The sequence below is a fragment of the Pogona vitticeps genome, chromosome 1 (genome assembly GCF_051106095.1).
Source record: "Pogona vitticeps strain Pit_001003342236 chromosome 1, PviZW2.1, whole genome shotgun sequence".
Taxonomy (NCBI): Eukaryota; Metazoa; Chordata; class Lepidosauria; order Squamata; family Agamidae; genus Pogona; species Pogona vitticeps.
This window is the reverse complement of record NC_135783.1, coordinates 101,881,527-101,906,122: the sequence shown is the minus strand read 5'-3', so window position 1 is coordinate 101,906,122 and position 24,596 is coordinate 101,881,527. Positions and strand designations below refer to the sequence as shown.

Genomic DNA, 24,596 nt, shown 5'->3' with positions numbered 1-24,596 from the left:
TGAAGGAAATAATGCCCTTTATTTTTCAAAACCTGGTGGTAAATCTGTCAGAGGCTGTGATGCTGAAAAAACAGGTGTTAGCACATGTTGCCTGCAAACCGCCCAGAGTAGACCTTTGGTCTAGATGGGTGTGATAGAAATCCAATAAATAAATACATAAATAAATAAATCACTGCTATAATACCACAGCTGAAATACATATTTACTCCAAACAAGCAAGAAATAATCAAGTATGTGTGTTTTAGGAATTTTAGAATAGGTCTGCTGCTGAATCTGAATACAAAATGAATTCAGCTACTTTACAAATAGAATGATTTTTAATAGGAATATTAAAAGCCTTCAAGAAAACAATATTAAACCCTGATGAAAATAACTATCCTTTGGAAACTTAAGAGACATGTATTTTAAGAAATATTTCATGAAGGACCGTGCCATTCCCAGTAACTTGCAATCCTTAAATCTTTTTTTTAACGTACACAATTGCTTCTTACTCAAGATAGCTCATTTTTTGAGTTTTTAAAACTACTGATGTAAAGAATCAATCATTCTTTTACCATGTGAGACCCCCCAGAGACATATAGCATCATCTAGCAATGTGACATCAGATTGCTTGTTCCTTAATGGTTCATTACAGCTGTTCATGCAACTTTCTCCCACCCTCTCACCATCATCATCCTAAATAGCACTTTTGATGCTAGTTTCTGGTTGGAGTTCCTCTTTGCCCGTCTCTAGAATGGCTTCCGTCGGATCTAGCTGTTCTTGTATATTTGTTTTCACAGCATGGAGTGCATAATTAATGACAGTATTTCCAATCCATGTCCAAGACCCAGAGAGAGGGTTGTATAACATTCCTTTCACTGTCTTGACTGAAAAGCCATCTGTAAGAGTATAAGAGAGAGAGATTGATATTGGGGAGGAGTTAGGTGACCTTTACTGAAAAGGAGCTAATGAGCATGGTAATAATTCACATTAGCAAAATTCCTTGCAGTGGAATTCCAACACACTGGGTCATATTGGTCCATCCTAAATAGTAATCTGCCTCTTGAGAATAGGTTTCAAGTATTAATTCCATCAAACCATTCAAAAATATCCATATTAAGTAAAACATATTCTCCTGAAGAACAAATGCTCCCAATATTAATATAAATGTATAACTGTTCAATTATTTTCACACACTGATTAAATGTTCAGGTTATACACCTGAAGCCAAGGACTTTCCAAACTATATACATTTTTATTCTGATACTTAAAAGATTCTCTTTGTGGTAGCATTCCATATAACATCTGAAAACCTTCAACTGTAGCTATCAGCTGACACACTGAGCTGTTCATTTGTGCCAAAGGGTAGCTGCTTAAAAAAGAAAGGTTACTTACCTGTAACGATGGTTCTTCAAGTGGTCATTCTGTGAATTCACACAAAGGGTTAACTCCAGCGCCAGCGTCGGTCCTCTCGGAACATTCTCTAGCTGCAAGAGAAAAGTAACAATGTTTAGGACTACCCCTACTGCGCACGCCCAGCCTAACCGTCCCTCAGTTCCATTTGTCCGCCACAGGTACCTGAACCCATTAGAGATACCAGTGACAGACAGACAGAGGGGAGGCCGGGCGGGATTGTGTGAATTCACAGAATGACCACTTGAAGAACCATCGTTACAGGTAAGTAACCTTTCTTTCTTCATCGTGGTCTTCTGTGAATGCACACAAAGGGTGATTAGCACGCTTACTAACCGGATGGTGGGCTGTCACTGAAGAACAGATGTTAACACTGCTCTCCCGAATCTCGTCTCATCTCTTGCCCTCATGTCCAATCTGTAGTGGGTTATGAAGGTAGAGGCATTGGACCAGGTAGCGGACCGGCAGATGTCGGGCAGGTCTACGCCATGCAGTAAAGCAGTTGATGAGGCTATAGCCCTGGTGGAGTGGGCCCTAAGTCCCTCTGGAGGGTCTCTGCGGTTGAGCTCGTAGGAGAGAGTGATGGTAGATACAAGCCACCTAGAGAGTGTCGACGGTGAGGCTGGACAGCCTTTCTTTGGACCAAAGTAGCAGAGGAAAAGTCTGTTCGCCTGCCTAAATTCTTTGGTTCTAGACACATAGAAGGCCAGGGATCGTCTAACATCGAGCATGTGGAGCATGCGCTCAACATCGGTAGCCAGAGATGGGAACAAGGTTGGCAGAATCAGCGGTTGATTCACATGGAAGTCCGAGACCACCTTAGGGAGAAACGAAACGTCCAAGTAGAGCATAACCTTGTCCCTGAAGAATTGAAGAAACGGTTGATCAGAGCGAAGCGCCGCCAATTCACTAGCCCGGCGAGCAGATGTTATAGCCACCAAAAACAGTGTTTTCAAAGAAAGCAGCTTAAGGTCACAGGTAGCCATGGGCTCAAATGGAGGTCTAGAAAGGGCATGTAGGACCAGATGAAGGGACCACTGCGGGATCGGTGGACGAATAGGAGGTCGAAGGTTAGAGAGGCCTTTCAAAAATGTCCTAATTGTAGGGTGAGAGAAAAACTGAGAAGAGGGTGAGCCTCTGGGTTGGAAGAAAACAACAGCTGCCAAGTACACTTTGATAGTAGAAAGAGTAAGGTTAAAGTCAAACAGGTAACGCAGGTACTGTAAAAGCGTTGAAACAGAAACCGGGGACGGAACGAGACCCCTCTGCTGGGTAAACTTCAAAAAACTTTTCCATTTATACGCGTACAAGCGAGACGTGGAAGGCTTGACAGCACTATTCAAGACTTCCTTGATCTCGGGACGATCTTCCACGCTGTCAGGTGGAGCGTTTCGAGGTCCGGGTGGAGGATTTTGCCTTCCTCCTGGGTCAACAGGTCGGGCCATAAAGGGAGAGTTCTGGAGCCCACAGCCATCTTGACTAGAGTGGGGAACCACACCTGCCGAGGCCAAAAGGGTGCAATGAAAATGGCCGGAGTCATCGAACGTCGGAGTTTCACTAGGGACCTCTGTATCAACGGAAGAGGTGGGAACATGTATAAGAGACCCTGATTCCATGGAATCATGAATGTGTCTCCGAGAGAGTGTAGGCCGAGCCCGGCCCGGGACGCATACCTGGGGCATTTCGCATTCCAAGGGGATGCAAAAACGTCCAACACGGGAGTCCCCCACCGGTGGCAAAGGTCCTTGAAGACCAGAGGGTTCAATTCCCATTCGTGTGTCTGATGTTGAAGTCTGCTCAGAGTGTCTGCGACTGCATTGTCCTCTGTGGCCACATGAATGGCTACTGGATAGACATGATGATGGTAACACCACTCCCAGAGAAGGATGGAGAGGTATAGGAGTGACTGAGAACGAGTTCCTCCCTGCTTGTTGACATAGTGCATTGTGGTAGTGTTGTCCGTCACTAGCTGAACTCCGCGGCCTTGTACTAGGGGGAGGAACGACCTGAACGCCTTGATGACCGCAAGCAGTTCCAAGTGATTGATGTGAAACATTGCCTCCTGTGGAGATCCAGAGGGCATGGATGGTGTGGTGAGCGCAGTGTGCCCCCCAACCGGACGGACTGGCGTCCGTTGTGACTTGGACGGTGAGACGGAGTGGACGAAAGGGACGGCCGACCCTGAGGTGAGGTGTGTATGTCCATCACTGGAGTTGTCTGACTAGCTCCGGCGTGACATGAAGACGTTTCCTTTGGCTGTCTACCATGGGGTCGAAAAGAGCCAGGAACCATGACTGGAGCGACCTTAGCTTGAGTTGAGCGTGGGCTAGCGCCGGCGTGGTAGAAGACATCAGGCCGAGAAGGTGTTGGGCATGATGGGCTGTCACCCGGCCACGTGGTTGGAATTGTCTGATGGCTCGTCGTATCTTGCGTATCCTCTCTGGGGGGAGAAATGCACGACCCTTGACGGCATCTAAGCAAACCCCTATGTATTGTACCGTTTTGGAGGGGATGAGCTGGGACTTCTCTCTGTTGACAGTGAGGCCGAGATTGAGAAGGAGATGTAGGATGAACTTTGTGTCTTTCAGGGATTGTCTCTGTGACGTGGAGACCACTAGCCAATAGTCCAGATAAGGATAGACGTGGATGCCCCTGAGACGAAGGTAAGCTGCCACTGGGGCCATGACCTTGGTGAAAGTTCGGGGAGCCGTGGACAGGCCGAATGGCAGGGCCTGGAATTCGTAAATCGTGTCCTGAAAGATGAACCAAAGATATTTCCAGTGGTCGGGGTGGATAGTGATGTGAAAATATGCGTCCTTTAGATCTATAAGGACGAACCAGTTGTTTTTCTTCAGCAGGTGCATGATGGACTCTAAGGTGAGCATTCGAAACCGTCTGGGTCGCAGGTAAGTATTTAGGAGTCTTAGGTCGAGAATGGGCCTTATGCCTCCTCCTCTTTTTGATACAGCAAAATAACGGGAATAGAACCCGTTTTTTATGTCGTGTGGTGGTACTGTATAGATGGCAGCTTTTTCCAAAAGAGATGAGATTTCTTCCTCTAGCGAGGAATCGAAGGAGGAGCGATTTATGAAGCCTAGTGGAGGAGATTTTATAAACTCCAACTGGTAACCGTATTGAATGATCCTTAGAGCCCAAGTATCTGTTGTGATAGCAGACCAGTTGTGTAGAAACGGCTGAAGACGGGTGGTGGGTGGTGAATGAGTGAGTATGGGAGGACGAAAGTCAAAGATACTGTTTTTGTTTTCTCCCAGGTGGTTTAAAAGATTGACGACGGTGAGACTGACGAGGCCGGTATCCCTGAACAGAAGAGGAGGACTGACCGGAACGCTGTTGAGGTAAGTGCTTATAAGGACGGTATTGTTGAGAAGGTTGTTGATATTGGCCGTAAGATTTACGCCATTGAGGTTTCCTCTGTCTAGACTGAGTTTGAACAGAATAGGACTTTGCTGTCCTTTTGGCTTTGTGGAGATCTTCTAAGTGGGAGTCAGTCTTTTCATTGAACAAGCCACTAGCATCGAATGCAAGGCTCTCAACCTTAGATTTTACATCATCCAGTATGTCTGCAGAGCGTAGCCAAGCATGTCTTCGGATAGTAATGGCAGACATAAGTACCCTAGCAGCGATCTCTGCTGCATGGCGAATGGAGAGGCGTTCATGTTTGGACACTGTCTGGGCCTCCTCATATGAATTGAGAAAAACTTGCCGGGTGTCTTCAGGTATCAGTTTCAGCCCTGGCAAGACTTTGAGCCAGAGCTGCTTGTGATAAGCCCCTAACACAGTCTGGTAATTGATGACTCGGAGCAACAAGGTGATAAGGGAGTATATTTTTCTGCCTATAATTTCCAGCTTTTTACCCTCCTTGTCAACGGGGCTAACGTGAGCCTTGACAGATGGTCTGGAGCAACTTGTTTCCACAATCAGTGAATTTGGAATTGGATGCTTGAGCAGAAACTGGGTGTCAGCACCATGAATTCTATAAAAGTTCTCTGTGCGACGAGGAACATTTGGAGTATTTGCAGGCTGAGCCCAGAATTCCTTAATGGCCTCCATAACTACTGACACAAAGGCTATACTGGGAGGAGCGGTGCTATCCTTCTTAATGTCCCCGAAGAATAAGTCTTCACCCGGAGGTGAAGGAAGATTCAAGTCCAACTTCAGGGTTTTTGCGAGCCTTGACATCATCTGGGAATACCAAGAGAAGTCCTCAGATGGGGAAGACGCGTGAGGATCCCCAGTGTCTGAAACAACCACATCTCCCTGAGGCAACTCATGAGGTGGCAGGGGCAGAGGTTGTTCTTGATCGGAGTCAGAGGATTGCTCTGTGGACACCTCATCTGGATCTGAGGAGAACACATCCCTTTTCTTTTTTGGGGGTGGTCTCTCGGCGCCGACTGGTGCTGAGGCTGTGACGGGATCGCAGTCGATGCCGACGTTGAGGGTACTGGTTGCGTTGCAGGGACAACTGGTAATGAAGGTGGCTTAGCCCCAACGCGTATAACTCGACGTCGACGTCGAGGACGGGTCGACTCCGACGAAGAAGATAGATAAATGTACCGGATCTTCTTATGATGCCGATCCCGAGACGCGGACGTCGAAGACGAGGAAGTGGACCTCGAGCGACCATGTCGACGTCGATGATGTTTACGACGTTTGGGTCGGTCCGAGTCCGCGGAATAGGAAGAAGAGGATCGACGCCGGTGCTTGCTATGACGTCGATGGGATCTGTGCTTCTTCCTGGAGCGTTTACGCTTTGAAGATTTCGATCCCGAACGGTGGGAAGAGTCAGACTGGGTTGAGGCGCGATGCTTCCTCTTCGACCGTTTTCGTCGAGGAGATTTCAATCTCGAGCGGTCGGTAGAAGGGGACCGACTTGAGGAACGGTGCTTCTCCGTGCGAGGACGCTTGTCTCGAGGGGATTTCGACCTCGAACGCACGGGTTAGCGAGGACACTTGTCTCGTGAAGATCTCGACCCAGAATGCACGGACGAGATCAACAGAGGAGACGACCCCTGGCCCTCAGGAGATGGGCTATGTGGGGCAGAAGTTAGGCCGGTAGTGGCTCCAACAAGCTGGCTCGGCGTCGGGGATGGTATGCCCGCCGGCAGCACAGGTTCAATTCGTCGAGAAGGAGGTGGAACGGCTACCTCCGACGAAGCTTCGAAGAGTCTCGACAACCCCTCGAGGATCGGAGAAGGTATCGATCCGGAGGCTGGAGATAACTGAAGGGACGTCGCCTTTGGCTTGGCAGACACCTTGGCCCTCGACGTTTTCGATGGCTTTGCTTTCGGTGGAGCAGGAGCCGGCGCCTCGGGGTTCAAAGCAAGAGCGGTCGACTTAGGTGCCGCGGACTTCTTCGACATTTTTGAGACTTTCGACACCACCGATTGTACGGGGGCTGCTCTGGAAGTGGAAGCCATTTCCCCCTCTGAAGGCGCTGTGGAAGATAATGTTGACTCCCACAGATGAAGTTTAAGGCGCTGTTGGCGAGCCTTAAGGGCGGCTTTAGTGAAAGCTTTGCAGTGTGGGCAAGATTTGGAGTTGTGCGATTCCCCTAAACAATACAAACAAGTATCGTGGCCGTCTTGGTGGGGGATTTTCCGATCGCACACCACACACCTGCTAAAGGGTCCGGATGGGGACATAGGTTGGTAGAGACACCGACGTCGACTAGTTCGAAGGAGAAGGCAAAGAAGTCCGTAAACCAGTCCGAGTCAAAGCCGAGGGAAGTAGAAAAACCGATGTCGTCTAGTTTGAAGGAAAAGCGCGAGGGTAGTCCGTGTAGCAAATCCATGTCAAAACGAAGGAATTAGTCTAATTTTTTAAGGTATATAAATGCAGCTAAGAACGAGAGGTTCCAAACCGCCAGGCGGAAAAATGGAACTGAGGGACGGTTAGGCTGGGCGTGCGCAGTAGGGGTAGTCCTAAACATTGTTACTTTTCTCTTGCAGCTAGAGAATGTTCCGAGAGGACCGACGCTGGTGCTGAAGTTAACCCTTTGTGTGCATTCACAGAAGACCACGATGAAGAATAGCTGTTACATATGGTAAAGTATTTCCAAAATGTGATCATAGCCATATGGAATGCATCTGTATGGTAATTTTTATTACCGTATTTGCCGGTGTATAAGGTGACTGGGCATATAAGACCACCCCCCAACATTCCCACTCAGAATGTAGAGTTTGTTATATACTTGCTGTATAAGACTACCCCCTCTTCCGCATGCGTGATTCTGCTTTGGCTGCATCATGGGGAGAGTTCCTTTTGCTCCTTTTGGTTCCTTTTCGGAGAGAGCCAGGGTTTGCTGGAAGAAGGAACAGCAGAGAGGCGGCAGCCATTTTGAGAGGCAGCAGCCATGTGGTTGCATCTCAAAATGGCTGCCGCCTCTCTGCTGTTCCGACAGTCAGCTGTTCGGCGCTAGAGTCAGGCTGTTCCCAGGCTAGGAGCGGGGCTCTACTCGGTCTTACTACCAGGTAAGTGACTTCGCTGGGAGAGAGGGAGGGTTTGCTGGACATGCACCCGGCATACAAGACGACCCCCCCAACTTGGAGGCATGTTTTTCAGGGCCAAAAAGTCATATTGTATGCCGGCAAATACGGTACTCCAATGCGAGCACTGTAACTTGATGAACCTATTGGGTGGCAGGAGAAAGGTGTGCTGCTAGGCTTAGCAGCTTTTCACTTACAATCTAAGGCAGGTGTAGGCAAAGGCAGTGGGGGCTGCAGGGCATTCTTGAGATCTGCACTCACAATTAGTACCTACCGGGGAGGGATGTAGGCAGAGAGGTTACTTTGTTTTTGTTTTTTAATGTTGCGTTATGCACTACAAAGAATGCTATAATAATGCACATTTGTTAGCCGAAAATAGGTCTAGCTATAAAAGCTGTTGTTTTTCTTTTAAACTGAAAATCTACCTTGTGTCCACTAGTGGTCAAAAAAATTATTCAAAAAATAGCGGGCTCAGGAGTTCCTCAAAACATGGCAGAAATACAGTCTAGAAAGCCTAAGGAATCCTTCCCTGACTTTGGCCCTCTCTTGCCATATGAAGGAATGCTACTTCTTCAGTCCAAACTATATTGCACCCAGTCACTTCCAACATTTAGGCCACAAAGTAATGTTTTGGGCAAGTGCCACAGGAAAGCTAAGCATTCGGGGACTGGACCCATTTTAGCAACAGAAATATAAAATAACCTGGAAATTCATGAACTGTTCACACACTGCTCTTTTTCAATTACTAGAATATGTCTCTGGTTTTTAATGGACGTTTTTCTCTTTACACCGTGTTACAATTACAACCTTATATCAGGAGAAATTCACGAACTGCTCACACACTGCTCTTTTTCAATTACTAGAATATGTCTCTGGTTTTTAATGGACGTTTTTCTCTTTACACCTTGTTACAATTACAACCTTATATCAGGAGAAAGGACACATTGATGTCTCCAGAAAAGCTAGGATATCTGCAGTCTATTTCTTTAACAACAACAACAAAACCTCAGCTATACCTTGCTATTATAAACATGGGAGCTTCGTAGTCATATCCCTGGGGATATGAAACACCCCAGAACCATCCTGGTCCACTAACTGGGTTTTGTGTGGCATGCAAGTCCATCATCAGTAACACTGTGCCAATCGCAGTAGTAGCCCAGCTGGCGCTCCACCACTTCCCTTCACTGCTAAACACTTTGGCAAAGAGGCAGGATGAAAAGTCTTCCCACTTAGCTGCTGAGTGGGCAATGGTGCAGGGAGGAGGAAAAATGTTGGCTGGGCTACTTATGTGACTGGCACAATGTTACCGATGATGGATGCATGCGCCACATGAAGCCTGGTGAGTGGACTGGGCTGGTTCTGGAAGAAGGGTCCAAAGGGCCAGGTCACCTGTGGTGGCGGTTCTGTATTCGTCTCCCCTGGGAGGTGAATATGAACATCCCATCTCTACTTGTGCATTTAAGCACTGGACGAATAACTAAACTCTCTAATATTCCAATACCTACATTTAGGTAGATTTACAGTTTTCCATCTTACAACATCACATAACCTGCTTATTGTTTCTCCCCAAGCTTGGAATTAAAGCATTAATTTTAAATTCATTAATTTTTGATCAAAATACTTTTTCAGTGCTGCTAATAAAAACAATGATTGCACACCCTGCCCCTGAAACTGGAAGCACCCAAACACCTCTAAGGAAAGGCTAGCTCTAATAGAAGTGGTACCCATTTGTACCCCAAGTGTTTCTCAGAAAATGTAGCTAACATAGGCAATGGTCAGGCCTTTTCGTAGACAGAGTAGAACACGTAGGACCTAACACTTGGGAGCCACTGCTCTGTACAAAGTCAGTAGTTCTTGTCCACTTTCACACACATATCTTTACCACAGAAGTTATTGCAGAAAGTCATAAATAAACTAATTTCCACCTTCCAAATAATCATATTCAAGAAGCTGGTTTTGCTTCAAACGCAATGTTTAAATAAGTATTTTTCAAATTAAATTAGCCTGGTGAAACTGGACACTAGTACAGTGGTGCCTTGACTTACAAACTTAATGCGTATTGGAATGGAGTCCTTAAGTCAAAACGTTATTAAGTCAAGCAGCATTTCCCATTGAAATGCACTGATACCCGATTAATCTGTTCTGGCTGTTTTTTGTTCTTATGTCAAGGCACGGTTTGTAAGTCAAAGCATTCGTTCCCATAAGATCTAATGCAAAACTGGTTAATCCGTCCTCTACCACTAGGGGGAGATTTTTTCTTTTTTCTTTTTAACCTAAGATGACTTAGGTTAAAAAAATGGCAGGAAAGGAGGGAGACAGAGAGAGAGAAGACAATGAGGGAGGGAAAGAGTCTCGAGTCTAAAACATATGCTAAACTGACACATTTTAAACTCACACATTTTACACCAACACATTTTAAACCAAGCCAGCACAGACCCTTGCAAAAACTTTCCTGATTTGCAAGGGAAGCATGCAGGAACCATTGCAAAAACACAGATCACAAACGGAGATTAGATTAGAAATGCAAAGAGAACAAAGCAAAAAAGCAAGGGAAGCATGCATGAACCACTGCAAAAATAAACAAAATAAATCAGAAATGCAAAGAGAACAAAGCAAAAAAGCAAGGGAAGTGAGTTCAGTATTTGCAAATATTATTTGTATTGCTTGGTTTATAGCCAGTTTAGAAGGAAGTATCAGACTGAGGAAGATTTAAGAGCTCTGTAAATCTCCCAGTTACTCAAAGTTACTTTTTGTGCAACCCAAGGTCTACCTGTGTTTCCCTATCTCCATTATACTATGTGGTAAAGCCTTCTTAATAAACTTTTGTGATTAAAAACCAGTTTTTGCTATAAGGAAAGTTGTAATCTGATGGTACTCTCATTGTCAATGCACCTTAAATGCTCTGTTCAAAATCATTATAAAAACAGGAGCTCAGTCAAACTCCTGATCAGGACTACAGCCCAACTCAAGCACAAAGAAAGGCAATAAATGATGTTAACAGGCCAGTTTCAGCACACTTCATCTGAGGAGCTTAGCTCATCTCCCAAGTAGAAATTTCCATCCCGCTCTTTGAAAAGACAATCTTTGTCTCATGAAGGAAGAACCTACAGTGGTGCCTCGCAAGACGATTTTAATTCGTTCCGCGAAAATCGTCGTCTTGTGAAAAAATCATCTTGCGAGGTTCCCTATGCATAGGTGTCAAAAAAAAAGTCTTGCGAAGCACGGTCATAGAACAAAAGTCTTGCAAGGCACCATAGTGATCACAAGAACCAATCGTCTTGCGGGTTTTTCATCCCGCGAGGCAATCATCTAGCGAGGCATCACTGTACTAGGTTTTCTCCACAACAAAATCAACATTACAGTTCAACATAGGTAAACCCTATTCTGTGATATCCTGCTCCCCGGATGGGTTGAGCTATTCCTTCCATCACTCACAGCCAGTACAAGAATGAAATCTGCAGAGTATTAGGTAGAAGAAGGCATGTATATACAGTGGTGCCCCGCATAGCGACGATAATCCATTCCGGAAAAATCGTCGCTATCTGGATTCGTTGCTATGCGGGGGGAAAAGCCCATAGGAATGCATTAAACCCCGTTTAATGCGTTCCTATGGGCTTAAAACTCCCCTTTAAGTGAAAATCCTCCATACGGCTGCCATTTTCGCTGCCCGGTATGCGAGGAATCAGCACAAAAACACAGCGGGTGGCCTTTTTTCCCCGGCGGCCATTTTGGAACCGCCAATCAGCTGTTTTTAAAACATCGCTATGCGAAAATCAGTAAGCGAAACAGCTTACCCATCATCGCAAAGTGCTTTTTTACCATTAAAAACATTGCAATGAGATCGCTTTTGCGATCGCAAAAAATCCGTTGCTATGCGGATTCGTCGTTAACCGAGGCGCTCATTAAGCGAGGTACCACTGTACTACCAATTTTTCAGTTGGCAAAGCTATCTGATTAAAGTGTTTTTTCTATGCAACTTTTGTATTATACAAAACGTACAGGGTCAAATTCCTAGCCATACCCAAATAAGACTATATACCATACAATTGCTTGGGTTTTAACACTTACTTGATTCTAAGAGGCGCTCTAGCTCTTCAGGTGCTATGAACTTCTCCCAGTCATGGGTGCCTGCTGGAACAATGCCCAGTACACTCTCAGCAACCACAATGCCAAAAATATAGGACAGCTGTGACTTGTTGATTGTAGTGACAAACAGAGAACCTTCAGGCTAATAAACAGAATACAAGTCAGTTGGTCTGCAAATCAGTAATGTATATATATACATTATATCTCAGGGAGCATCTTTTATGGAAAAAAGTTAACATTAAAGTGACTGCCATTTGATTAAAAAAATCTTACTAGTACATGTGCACCTTGATTAAATAAATTTGCATACATGTTGTATATGAATAAAATTATATCAGATGAAGCAACAAACATCATCTTAAGAATAACAAGAGTGACTGTGTATATGTGAGAGACAAAGGGAGATAATAGGGAAAATGCTTCTCCCCAGACAAATTTTATAATCCAGGTTTTGTAATAAAATTATAATAAAATTACAAAAAAGTCTGTTGCCCATTATATTTCAATAAGAGATGCTCAGGTTTTAACTCTATACACACTTTCCGGGAAATAAATCTCACTAAGTTCAGTGATACTTCTCAACAGACATGCATATGATTCAACAGCCAATTAAATATACTAAACAACTACAGCAGCACCACACTAGTTAGCATTTATTCACGTGAGTCAGTTCAAAAGCAAACCACTACTGAACCACATTTCAGTAAGGGCTCTTTCTTAGTACAATGTTAAACCAATTTAACAAGCACAGGTTATCCAAGAGAGGTTATGAAGCTGCTGAGAATTTTGCACAACAGACAAGAGTCCTGTTGCAGATCTCGTGTGCCTACGATTTCTCCACAGAAGACACCTGAATGGTTGAATTCATATTATAGATACATCTAGGTCCACTTACACACCCACTTTCAAGACTATTAAGAATTAGAGATGGGCACAAACCTAACAATGAACCAGGAAGTTTGTTGAAAATTGCTGATTTGTTGATTCGGGTTCGTTCAGATTCACCCACATGGGAGAACCCAAACTAACACAAACCCAAAATGTTTTGAGCATTTTCCCGAACTTCCTGGTCCAGACTGTGGTTCATCAGGAAAACTTCAGAAATTGATGATTTGTCAACTTCAATGAACCATGAACCAAGATGAACAGCCGTTTTGCTGCTTCATGCCCATCTCGTTACAAATAAATGTTTTTAGGCGTGAAAATATATATATTTTAACCTAAACTGAACAGTGTTGGTACCAAATGAATTATTAATTTTTCACTGACCATATCTTAGGACACCAGTAAAATGTATCAGCCAGCTAACTTTCTCTTCTGATGCTGAAAAATAAAAGATCCTAAGTATCCTTTTGCTAATGCTTTTATGGTTTGCATATGCTTTTGTTAATACTATACTATTTTTAGTAATGTATAATTTGCTTCTGGCCAGAATCCAACAATGCACTTTCATCAGATTCCACAGCTTCCATCATAATAAGTAATAATTCCGCCTCCCCTCCTCATTTGCACCTCCTGCCATATAATGTAAGAAACCATTTCTAGAGAACTAGTAAACTCTCTGGAGCATAATTTTGGCATCTGCACACTAACAAAAAGAATGCAATAGCAAGGCTAGAAACTGCTCTGCATGATTTGTAGTACAGATGACTGCATCACAGCAGATAACCCCAAATGGATTCAGGAAACTAAAACAAGAGGCTTTGAAGGAATTGTCTTCAAATATGTATGGCTTATGGAACTGATGTAACCTAGATAGCAATATCTCATCTTGTAGTATACCCAGTATTCACATTTTAATGTTTAAAATAAACTTTTTCAGCATTTACTAATCATTGTATGCCCACATTTACCTCATCATTTCTCCCTGTTATTTGCTTCCTGCCTCTGGAATTCTTTGTCTCTAAGACCTAACAAATTCCAGCTTTTACACACTCAAATCTTTCTAAACAGACTGCCTTTTTGTAGACATGGTAATGTCTCTTTAGTTTGTGACAAATAATAGTCTGCTTGAAGCTTTGTAGTCACCAGAACACTAAGTGCAATAATTAATGGGTCTCTTCAGGAGGGCAAGGTACCCCTTGCCCTCAAGGAGACACTATTAGGCCCATTAGGAAGAAACCAAATTTGGCGACGGACGACATTGGCAATTATAGGCCCGTCGCCAAAGTTTCTTTCTTTAGCAAAGTGGTTGAGAGAGTGGTGGCAGATCAGCTTCAGACGGTCTTGGACGAAACCAACGCCCTGGACCCGTTCCAGTCAGGCTTCAGGCCGCGTTACAGTACAGAGATGGCACTGGTCGCACTGATGGATGACCTGTTGAGGGAGGCCGATGAGGGCAATACGTCCTTGTTAGTCCTCCTCGACATCTTGGCAGCCTTTGATACCGTCAACCACGGTATCCTCCTGGGGAGGCTCTCTGAGTTGGGAATTGGTGGCCTGATGCTTGCCTGGCTCCGTTCCTTCTTGGAGGACCATCCCCAGAGAGTTCAACTTGGGGAGAGTGTCTCGGCCCCGTGGAGTCTCAACTATGGGGTTCCACAGGGGTCGATCATCTCTCCAATGCTGTTTAACATCTATATGAGGCCGCTACGTGTTGTCATCAGGAGGTGTGGGGCATCGTGTCACCAGTATGCTGATGACACACAGCTCTACATCTCCTTTTCATCTACCTCAGTGGAAGCCGTCCTGTTCCTTCAGCGCTGCCTGGAGACTGTATTGGAATGGATGCAGTTGAATGGGTTAAGGCTGAACCCGGACAAGACGGAGGTCTTGAGGGTGGGCGGTCCTTCCATCAGCGGTATAGGTAATTCCCTTTCTTTTGGGGGGACGACCCTTGCCGCAAAGAGTGAGGTCCGCAGCTTGGGGGTACATCTGGACCCGGCGCTTACCATGGAAACCCAGGTGGCGTTCGTGGTCCGCTCTGCCTATTGCCATCTATGGCGGATTGCCCAGCTGCGACCCTATCTTGATGGAGGCCCCTCACTACTCTAGTCCACGCACTCGTAATCTCGAGATTAGATCACTGTAATGCACTCTACGTGGGGCTACTTTTGAGGCTGATGCGGAAACTTCAGATGGTCCAGAATGCAGCAGCCAGGCTTCTTAGTGGGGTGAGAAAACAACAACATATTTCCCCCACTCTGGCTGCTCTGCACTGGTTGCCCGTCCATTTCCGCGTTGACTTCAAAGTGTTAATGATTACATATAAAGCCCTAAATGGTTTGGGACCTCAATATCTGGCATATCGTCTTCTCCCACCCAGATCTACCCGAATCACTCGACATAGCCAGCAGGGACGGCTGAGGGGTCTGACACCGAGGGAGGCCCGGGAGGAGAAAGAAACCGGACCTTCTCGGCGGTGGCCCCTCGGCTGTGGAACACCCTCCCTACTGAAATTTGGCTGGCACCCTCGCTGGGCATCTTCAAAAGCCAGTTGAAAACTTGGCTATTCAAGCAGGCCTTCCCTTCAGTCAGTTAAATGACTATTATTTTTTTTCTCTTTTGATTTATGCCATTTGGAACTATTTATTTTAAATTAACTGTCAAATATTTTATATTGTTTTTAGTATATGTTGTGAGCTGCCCAGAGTAGACTATGTCTAGATGGGCTGCATATAAATCAATCAATCAATCAATCAATCAATCAATCAATCAATCAATCAATCAATGCATACATAGATACATAACATAGATTTCACTGAACGGTTATGCATCTGCACAGAATTCCACTCTGACCACTATTTTAGAAAAAAATAAATATAAAAAGGAACTGAACAGATTAGTGCACAAAGTTTCCTTTTTCCTTCACAGATGTTTACTTGAACTCACTTTTAACACTTTCCCACAGCACCTGATGAATGTTTCAACATCAGCCACATGTTCTATTACTTCAGAAGCTACAACAATATCAAATGTTTCCGATGCCTCTTCCACAATATCCTCCAGTGCACAGGATCTGTACTGGATTCTCTTTGCTAAGGCAGGATCAAAGGATGTATGCAGTTCTGCTGTTCTAATGTTTTCTTCCAGAGGATCAATTCCAGTTACAGAAGCTCCAAGTCTACCTAGGGGCTAAAGTTGTAATAATCATAAGCACACAGCTCCTGCTACATGAAAAAAAATGAAAAAGCCACTTTAGTCAACTAGAAACTTGTTTGAAGTTATTTAAGAACTAGACAGGGCAATCATATTATTGTGCTGAAGCCCTGAGTTGACATTTACAACGAGGACAGAAGGAGTCACATTTGCTCTATCTTTCCCACTCCCTACCCTGAAAAGACTCTTTTTTCCCCTCTCCCAATACCAACAATAGGAAGGAAACAGACAAGCCTGTCTCCATCTTTTCCCATACTGGAGATCTGGCAGTGGGCTGGGAGTATACTTTCTATCCAAAGTCGGAGCAATATTGTCAGGGAGGTAAAAGATCTAAAAGATCTGTGGGGACAGAATCTCCTTCCAAAAGCTGAGCTCTGATTCTTATCTCAAAGGAGGCTCCTTGGTACAGTCTAACACCAGAATAATAAAATGACTGACCCCAAAACATTCCATGACTTTTAAGGTTAATTACTAGATAAGAATATAATCCTAAACTGAATTATTAGTGAAAACATATAGTGAACAAATATGTTCATAATTGTCATGTTTAAAATGCCCATAACATTAAAGAATCAATTTTTAGAAATTCTATATCAAAAGTATCATCTAGAAAGAGTATAGTGTGCTGATGTTGCTAATCCTGTCAACACTGGATTCTGAAAAAGCCTGCCGGATACAGTGGGAATTAAAATTTCAGTAAGATGGGTGAAAACTTCACTCAAGTATAGTGGCACCTCGACTTTCGAACGTCCCTACTTGCGAACGATTTGAGTTACAAACAGCTCAGTTCGAAAAAAGTTGCTTCGACTTGCGAACGGAGCATCGACTTACGAACCAAAAAAAGAGAAAAGAAAAGAAAACCTTTCCTGCCCTTTTTTTGACCTAAGTTCGCCTTAGGTCAAAAGAAGAAAAAATAAAAAAAATTCACCCCCTAGTGGTAGATACGGATTAACCGGTTTTGAATTACAGTGGATCCTCTACTTACGGAATTAATCCGTATTGGAACAGTGGCTGCAGGTCGAAAAGTCTGTAGGTCGAGTCTCCATTGACCTACAATGCATTGAAAACCGATTAATCCCATAACCGGCCGTTTTTGTTCCATTTTGTTTTTTTTCTGGTCTGTAGGTCGATTCGCCGGCTGCAAGTCAAATCTAAATTTTGCGTCCAGAGAAGTCTGTAACTCGAAAAGTCTGTAAGTCAAGCCATCTGTAAGTCGAGGGTCCACTGTAGTTCCTATGGGAACTAATGCTTCGACTGAAGAACAGCGCCTCGACTTAATGAAAAACAGCAGGTAAGGATTAAATGGTTTTCAATGCATTCCTATGGAAAAGTTTGCCTCGACTTACGAACTTTTCGACGTACGAACGCTGTTCCTATATGGATCAAGTTCGTAACTCAAGGTACCACTGTACTGAGCCTTATCAGCCAAAGTGTGCCTCTACTCACATTCTAATTCTTCATATTAATTCTGTACATTCAATGATAATGATAACAAAACAACCTACTGCACATAAGAAATATTAGCAATTTTGGATTATCGGATTACCTCAAAGTAAACAAGCATACTAGTGCCAAATGTAAGGGAGATTCCAAGCTATAGAAAGACATGGAAGTAATTTCACCCTCTGTGATTCTAAAAAATAAATACGGGGATAGCAGTTTTCAGCACTTTGAAAAGTGTAACACCTACCTCAGTAAGAAGTCCACCACCACAGCCAACATCCAGAATATTCATGCCAGAGAGAGGGCTTCCTAGCTGATGGTCATTTTTCATATTCAAAATGGTATCTCTTGCACAAAATATAAGACAAAGTACTTTTAATTAAGACTGCTTACAACTAAGGAATATTTATCAACTACCCCTTGATTAACTAAATTTCCGTGTATTTATGTACTACTCAAATCTCAATGTGTTTGGTTTTTAAGATCCCAAGTTAAGTGCAAAAATTTAGCTAGAAAACAAAAGATCTGGTTCATTTTTAGGAAGAAGTCATCCTCAATTTTCCCTGCATTTCCCTATTAGCATACACCCACACTCCAGAAACAACATGAGTTTGAAAACAAATGAATATGCTAGTATCCTAGACTTCCATGAATTAACATACACTCTGAGTAAAACTGGTCTCTTTTTCCAACTAGGGCTGAACTCTGATTCAAGTGCAATAAACAACATCAGAAAAAGTGGACCAAATTCTAAGTTGACATGTACAAGATTGCAGAGTTTATGTTGCCTACCAATGAAACCTACAGTCCCAATTATAATAGTTCTGTGCTCAGTAAGTATTAAAGCTTAGCAACAGTAGCAATGAAATGCTTCAAGATCCACATGTGGCATTTTTCAATTCCTTATAGCAGTCTATAAAGATTGAAATATTTGAAAATATTACCTAATAAAGGGTACTCTAATATCATTCATAAAGTGAAGAGCTGCATATTGTCCATCCTCATCCCACCATTTATGTGCCAGGAGTTGGAATTTTTTCATCTCCTTCGGATCCACTGTTGTTTGCCAGCTGCTGTATGACTGCTCTGCAAGTGAGCTAATGTTAAAAACCCTACATTAAGCAGCTTAAAATACAATTGCAATCAATGAGCAAATAAGGATTAAAAATGTAATAAGAAAGTGTCTTTTGCAGAGAAGGGACATTTGACAAACCTACATTCAGCATCCAATAATTACTTATTTAGCACTATTCACAATGTGGGCATATTAGAACTGTAGTAAGCACCTGACAGTATCTTGCTTCAACCCATTAGCCATAACCTATAAGTGACTTGGACATGAAGCAAGGCTGAAGTACTGGGGACATTCAGTTCATTTAAAAGACAGAAGACTAAATAGACATATATCACTGCAAAATACAAAATACTGGAATAGTCAAGTGGTACTACTCTAGCCTTACACTAATATATAGGCATGCAGAATCAGAATGTTAAAAGCCTACACAGCACTGTAGCAAACTTTCTACTTTAGAAAATGTCTGCAAACAATAGAAAACAAGGGAACAAATCAAGATGGCCATCTTGAGCTTTTATTTATATAAAGGTGACAACACTGACAATTTATCACAAAATGCATTGCTTTTTGTCACAGAAACATATTTTCTACAGTTATTACTAGCAACAATACTTACATTTTGTTTCTCAATTCCGGCAAACCAACAAACATACCAAAATTTAATTTCTTAAAGAAGAGCTCATGGACAATAAGAGGAAGCTGAACGCAGCGGTTAACTGCACAAATAAGAAAAGAAAAAAAAACAATATTAGACTGCCACTAGCTTTGTATTTGGGATACCCAGTGTGATACAGTGGATAGAGTAAGGAACTGGGACTCAGGAAGCCCGAGATCAAACCTTTGCTCACTTATGGAAACTCACTGAGGTTGTGGAACTGGTAAAATCACTCCTTAAATATCTCACTTACCTTGAAAGCCCTGCTAAGGTTAATATGAGCTGGTTCCAACTTGAAAGCACATAACAACAACTTTGCATTTACTCTCCATGCTTGTCAAGTTTTTACAAGATATTAATAGTGTTATCAATTAATCAATTCATTTCTGATACTACTTTTAATGAGCTTCAACTACACTAATTCAATTTGTATTACTACCTTGACAGAACCCACCTAACACACATTCCAGCAGTACCCTCAAGTGCATATCTTATTTTTTTAAAAAACCTAATCATAATCTGATTACATACTCAATGTGACAAATACTGAGCTAAAATCCCAGTGGTGAGTGGAAGGGGAGGACATGGAGGACACTTGTCCATCTGTCACCCCCACTGTCAAATCAAGTAAACTAGTCACATGAGGGCCAGATAACTTGTGTGGGTCTCTGAAAATTGAGCCAAAGCTGGAGTGCTGATTTATCTCAACCAACATCAACAACATTATTTCCACTGTGTAAATTTGCAAGGATACATAGGCCAATGAAGGTAGCATAAATATTTCTCTACTTCCATGACACAATCTAAAAATATGACATGTTGCATACTGCTCTGGTACTGTGCAATGAAAGCCAATACAATATATTTTATTTTGACTCTCCTAAATAAAGCGTTTGCAACAAACGAGCAACAGAAACATTTAAAGTAAATAAAACAGACACAGTGAAAGCAATACACACGTTGAAGCTAAAAGTGTAGTGTCTGAAGAAGTGGACTGTGAGTCATGAAAGCTCACACTAAACTAAGGCTGTTTGTCTGAAAGGAGCCCCCCGACTTGTTTTTGTTTGCATCGTAAACAGCATGATTATAGCGGAGAATGCCTAAAGAAGGGCTAAGCGGAAAGGGAGTTTTTGCTCGCTTTCACTTGGAAAGAGACCGTTTTGTTTACAACAGCCAGAGGGAGGGCCCTGGATGGGAAAAGCTTCCTGCCGGGGCCGCTTTTGTGCACCCCTGGGGGGGCTGGGAGGGGGCTGGGAACCCTCGCTCCCAGCTCCCCGTCAGACTCGAGCGGCCTTCGTTCCCAGTCAGCGCCGCAATCTTACGAACCGGCAACTTCTCGGCCGCCTTCGCCGGCCCACAGCCCCTTCTTTCAATGAGAGGCGCTAAGCCCCGGTGTGTCGCCCTGCATGAGGGCACCCCGGGCCGTCTCTTGGCATCGTGGCAGCCACCTCAAGAGTATGGAAGACTCAGCCGTTCGCGCCGGGAATTATTATTATTATTATTATATTACTGTATTATGATTTTGTAAGCCGCCTATCATATCGACCAGATAGGCAGGATATAAATAGAATAAATAAATAAATAAATCTCGTCCGGCGACAGCCAGCCAGCCGGGGCCACTCGCGGCGCGCCCTGGGGGGGGGGGGGAAGGCTGTCAAGAGCTCCTTAACTCACCGAGGAGCGCCCGCGGGTGGAGGGCGCGTCGACAGAGCCACCAGCCGGTCGCCATTCCAGCCGGGCAGCCCCACGGGCCCCCTCGCCCTCCACAGCCCGCGCCTGCCTGCCCTCTTCGCGGATGAAGGAGGCGACCTCCGCGGGAAGGCCAGACTACATCGACAGCACGCCCCGACCTCCGGCCCTTCCTGGACCGATAGGGCTCGCTGTTTGCCGTCAGAAGCCGCGCCCAGCCTCCGGTTCCGGCGAGGGGAAAGGACGTCCTCCTCCTTCTCCTCCTCCATGGTTGGAAGGAAGGGCGGTGTTGTGGCGCTGCTCGACTTCTTCTGAGCCTCCGTGAGCCCAGTGGGGGCTTTTGAAGCGGAGGAAGCCAGCGCCGACAGGCCTTTCCAGTCCTTCATTTCATCTAAGAAGGGTCTCCTTTGTTATTACGGGTGCTGCGGCTCTATGCGCCCCGGGAATAAACAAGGGGCCTGAAGCCTTTTTTTTTCTGTAGCGCGATCCTTGGGAAAGTATTAATTCAGCCCTTTTGAAAGAAATGGGATTTACTCGTGGGCGCTGGAAGACCGCGGTTTTCGTTACCGGGAAACTCTTCTCCATCATTACTCACGCCCTTGAAGTAAATCCTTGGCTACTGGATTTGAAGGATTACCTAAGCATAGTTGACTGTCTAGAATTTACACAAAAGGCCTTGCTGTGCAGAACGGCTCAACTGATCCATTCCAGAGTGTCTTGAAAGTGTTATTTCCCCCCCCCCTTTTTTTTTTTTTTTTTTTTTTTTTTTTTTTTTTTTGCAAAGGAACCTGCATCGTCTTTCAGGCCCTCCTCCTTCCCACATTCCTTCTCTATAGCTCAGTCCCAGATGTCACCCTCAGCAGCCTAACCTTGATTTCAGCTTTCTTAGATCTCTGGACTCATACCTGACCTTTCCCTCTTCAGTCTCTAGGCCTTGTCCAGATAGGGAAGAAATTATCACACCCACCCACACACCCATCCGATCTAGCTGTCAGTGGGATTCGCTAGGATTTGTGTTCACACCGAATTTTAAAGCCACTTCTCTGCTGACTTCTGGCTAAGAATCTATTCCCTTAGATAAATGTTAAAATATTAGACTACTGTACTACAAACTTCTGATATGGAAGCTCTGAGGCAAAACCGGAACTCTTCACAGGAAGTGCTGTGGGAGGCTATCCGTTAAGGTGGGACAGAGGCTGCAACAGGTTTCAGGATTTCAAGATAGGACGGTATCACTCCAGTCCTGGCTCGTTTGGGCTAGTTGCCTGTATGCTTCTAAGCTAAATTCAAGGTTTTAAGGCTGACATATAAAGCCCTTAATGGTTTTGAGGGGCCCTACTTGTCGGGATGTCTCTCTCCGAGACGTACCCTGGGCTAGGAGGATGTAACCAGGCCTTCTCAATAGTGGTTGTATCTTTATGGAATGTGCTACCAGTGGAGGTATGCCCAGGCCCTTCCCTCCCAATACTTAAAAGCATTTAAGAGCACTGCTAATTAGAGAAGCATTTTATAATATCCCCTTATAATGCTATTATTTAGGTCTTATGTTGATTTACATTTTTTTAAAGATTTGTCATCATCTTGGGCCTGATGAGGGTTATTTTTATATTTTTATGAGTTGGGCAAGGGGTGGGTTCTTGTTTCATATGTTGGAAACCACACATAGTGGCATGCCACTGACTAGATGCTTTGGTACACAAATTCAATAAATAAAAATTTAAATCCAGGGAGATGCTAGCATGAAACATGTCTGCAAAGGTCAATTACAAATTTACATATTCCAACTAATTTAAATTTCTAATTTACACAGCACACTTCAAGATTTGGAATTGTTCTGAGAAGTACTGGTATTTCCCTTTGGCCTGCATTTTACTAACATCACTAAGATTTTAAGTACAGCTTGTTTTTTAAGTTTAAAATGAAACTAGAGCCTAGTGTGGGGTAGTAGTTACAGCGATGGAGTAGGACCAGGAGTTATTTGCCATTAAGTTGCTCTTCTGACTGCAACCCTAAGAATGAGTGACCCTATGAATGAGTAATCTCCAAAATGTCATCATGCCCTACTCAGTTTTTGCAGACTCAAGGCCATAGCTTCCTTTATGAAGTCAATCCATCTCATATTTGGTCTTCCTCTTCTTTCTGTCTTCAATTTTCCCTGGTAAGCCTGGGTGTTTGTTATACTATTTACTTGTTATATTGACCAAGATATAGGCTGCACAGCACACCCCAGATATTTACTCTCGCCATACAAAATGAATGACAGCTAAGATAAAATGAATTTTAATGTAAATGGCAATAGTTTAGCTCCAATGCTTTGCTTGTGATGCGAATGCCGTATATACCATTCACCAATACAGAAGAGTAGTCTCTCTTTATTGGCACACAGTCATTACCCAGATGAGTGAACTTGTGCGAAAGTGAACCCGATTTCCATAGTTACAGGAAGTGACAATCCAACTGCTGGCATATATAAACATTTCATGCACAATCTTGTTTATTTAACAGATTTACAGGAGTCTAAAATTAAAAAACAATTGTAGTAGATCATGGAAAGCTATAATCCTCAGCAGTTGATTATAAAACAAATGGGAGAAAAAATGGCGGGGGGGACTTAGCCCCTTTGTTTTGCTTTCTTAAACCAACTACAGAGTAAGATTATTTCTTTGCTAGAAAACTGTCAAGTAATAAACATGTGTTCCTTAGAGTGTACTGGTCTCCCTCTCTTAAATTTAGACAAAAGAGAAACAGTAGGGCTTCCAATTCAGTGGTGAAGCCCTATGCATGTTTACTTGGAAGGAAAGTCTAACTGAAATTAAGTAAGTGGGGCTTACTCCCAAATATGCACAGTTATAGTTGCTTACAATTAGCTAGGATTCTTTGTCCTAAAGAGAAAAATAGTGTGACGTTATATTGCACAGCTTCACTTAAAAGAAACAAAATGCTAGGAGTCCTCTATCAGAATGCATTATTTGACATTTTGAAATTCACAAGGAATAGATGTTGATAGCACTTTTGGAGAGCAACAAGTTGTAGCAGCTCATTTGCAAATACCTGTACTTGTAAGAAGCTCAGTTTTAGTTAGTTGAAACAGACCCCAAAACAAAACAAAACAAAAAACCAAACCAAAACAAAAACCCTATAATCAACTTCATGTCACAATATGAAGAGCACCCTTATTTTGTAGTACAAATCTAATTCTAGTAATAGTTGCAAGATGTAGTTATGGTTAACTTCATTTTGAATTCAACAGTTACAGAAAAAAATAGATTATTTAACCATATGAACTATCCAAGGTGTGTTTTTGAACACTAAAGCAGATATTGACGAATAAAGTTCCAAAGCTTATTAACTCACACTGTACATCCATGGTTATTCGTACTTCACTGCTATTTGTGCTTGGCCGCTCTTGCAATATCTTAACAGTTAGAATTAATTATCCACACTTTATTCACACATGGTATGATAATGATTCAAGAGGGACGTTTTAAAAATAAACAAAGCCCAAAAACTCAGGTAGCTATTTTCAATCCAGGGATCAGCCTTGATTTATCCAAGAATGAAACCAAATGTTAAAACCAAATTAATTATTTTACAAAACAAAAGTGCTCTGTAAATATATTCTGATATTTTAAAATAAATTAAAATGCAAGAA

The 24,596-nt window shown here is 43.3% G+C and overlaps 1 protein-coding gene across 1 annotated transcript; it reads right to left on the bottom strand.

Annotated features, from left to right (window-relative positions):
- On the bottom strand, positions 1–21,209 carry COQ3 (coenzyme Q3, methyltransferase). Its single transcript, XM_020781994.3, has 7 exons — positions 20,930–21,209; positions 19,217–19,316; positions 18,470–18,622; positions 17,773–17,872; positions 15,816–16,058; positions 11,967–12,126; positions 1–878 (listed from the first exon to the last, which is right to left on the bottom strand). Exons 1-7 carry the CDS (start codon positions 20,982–20,984, stop codon positions 676–678), a joined length of 1,014 nt encoding a protein of 337 aa, XP_020637653.3. The 5' UTR covers positions 20,985–21,209; the 3' UTR covers positions 1–675.
- Positions 21,210–24,596: the final 3,387 nt, after the last annotated feature.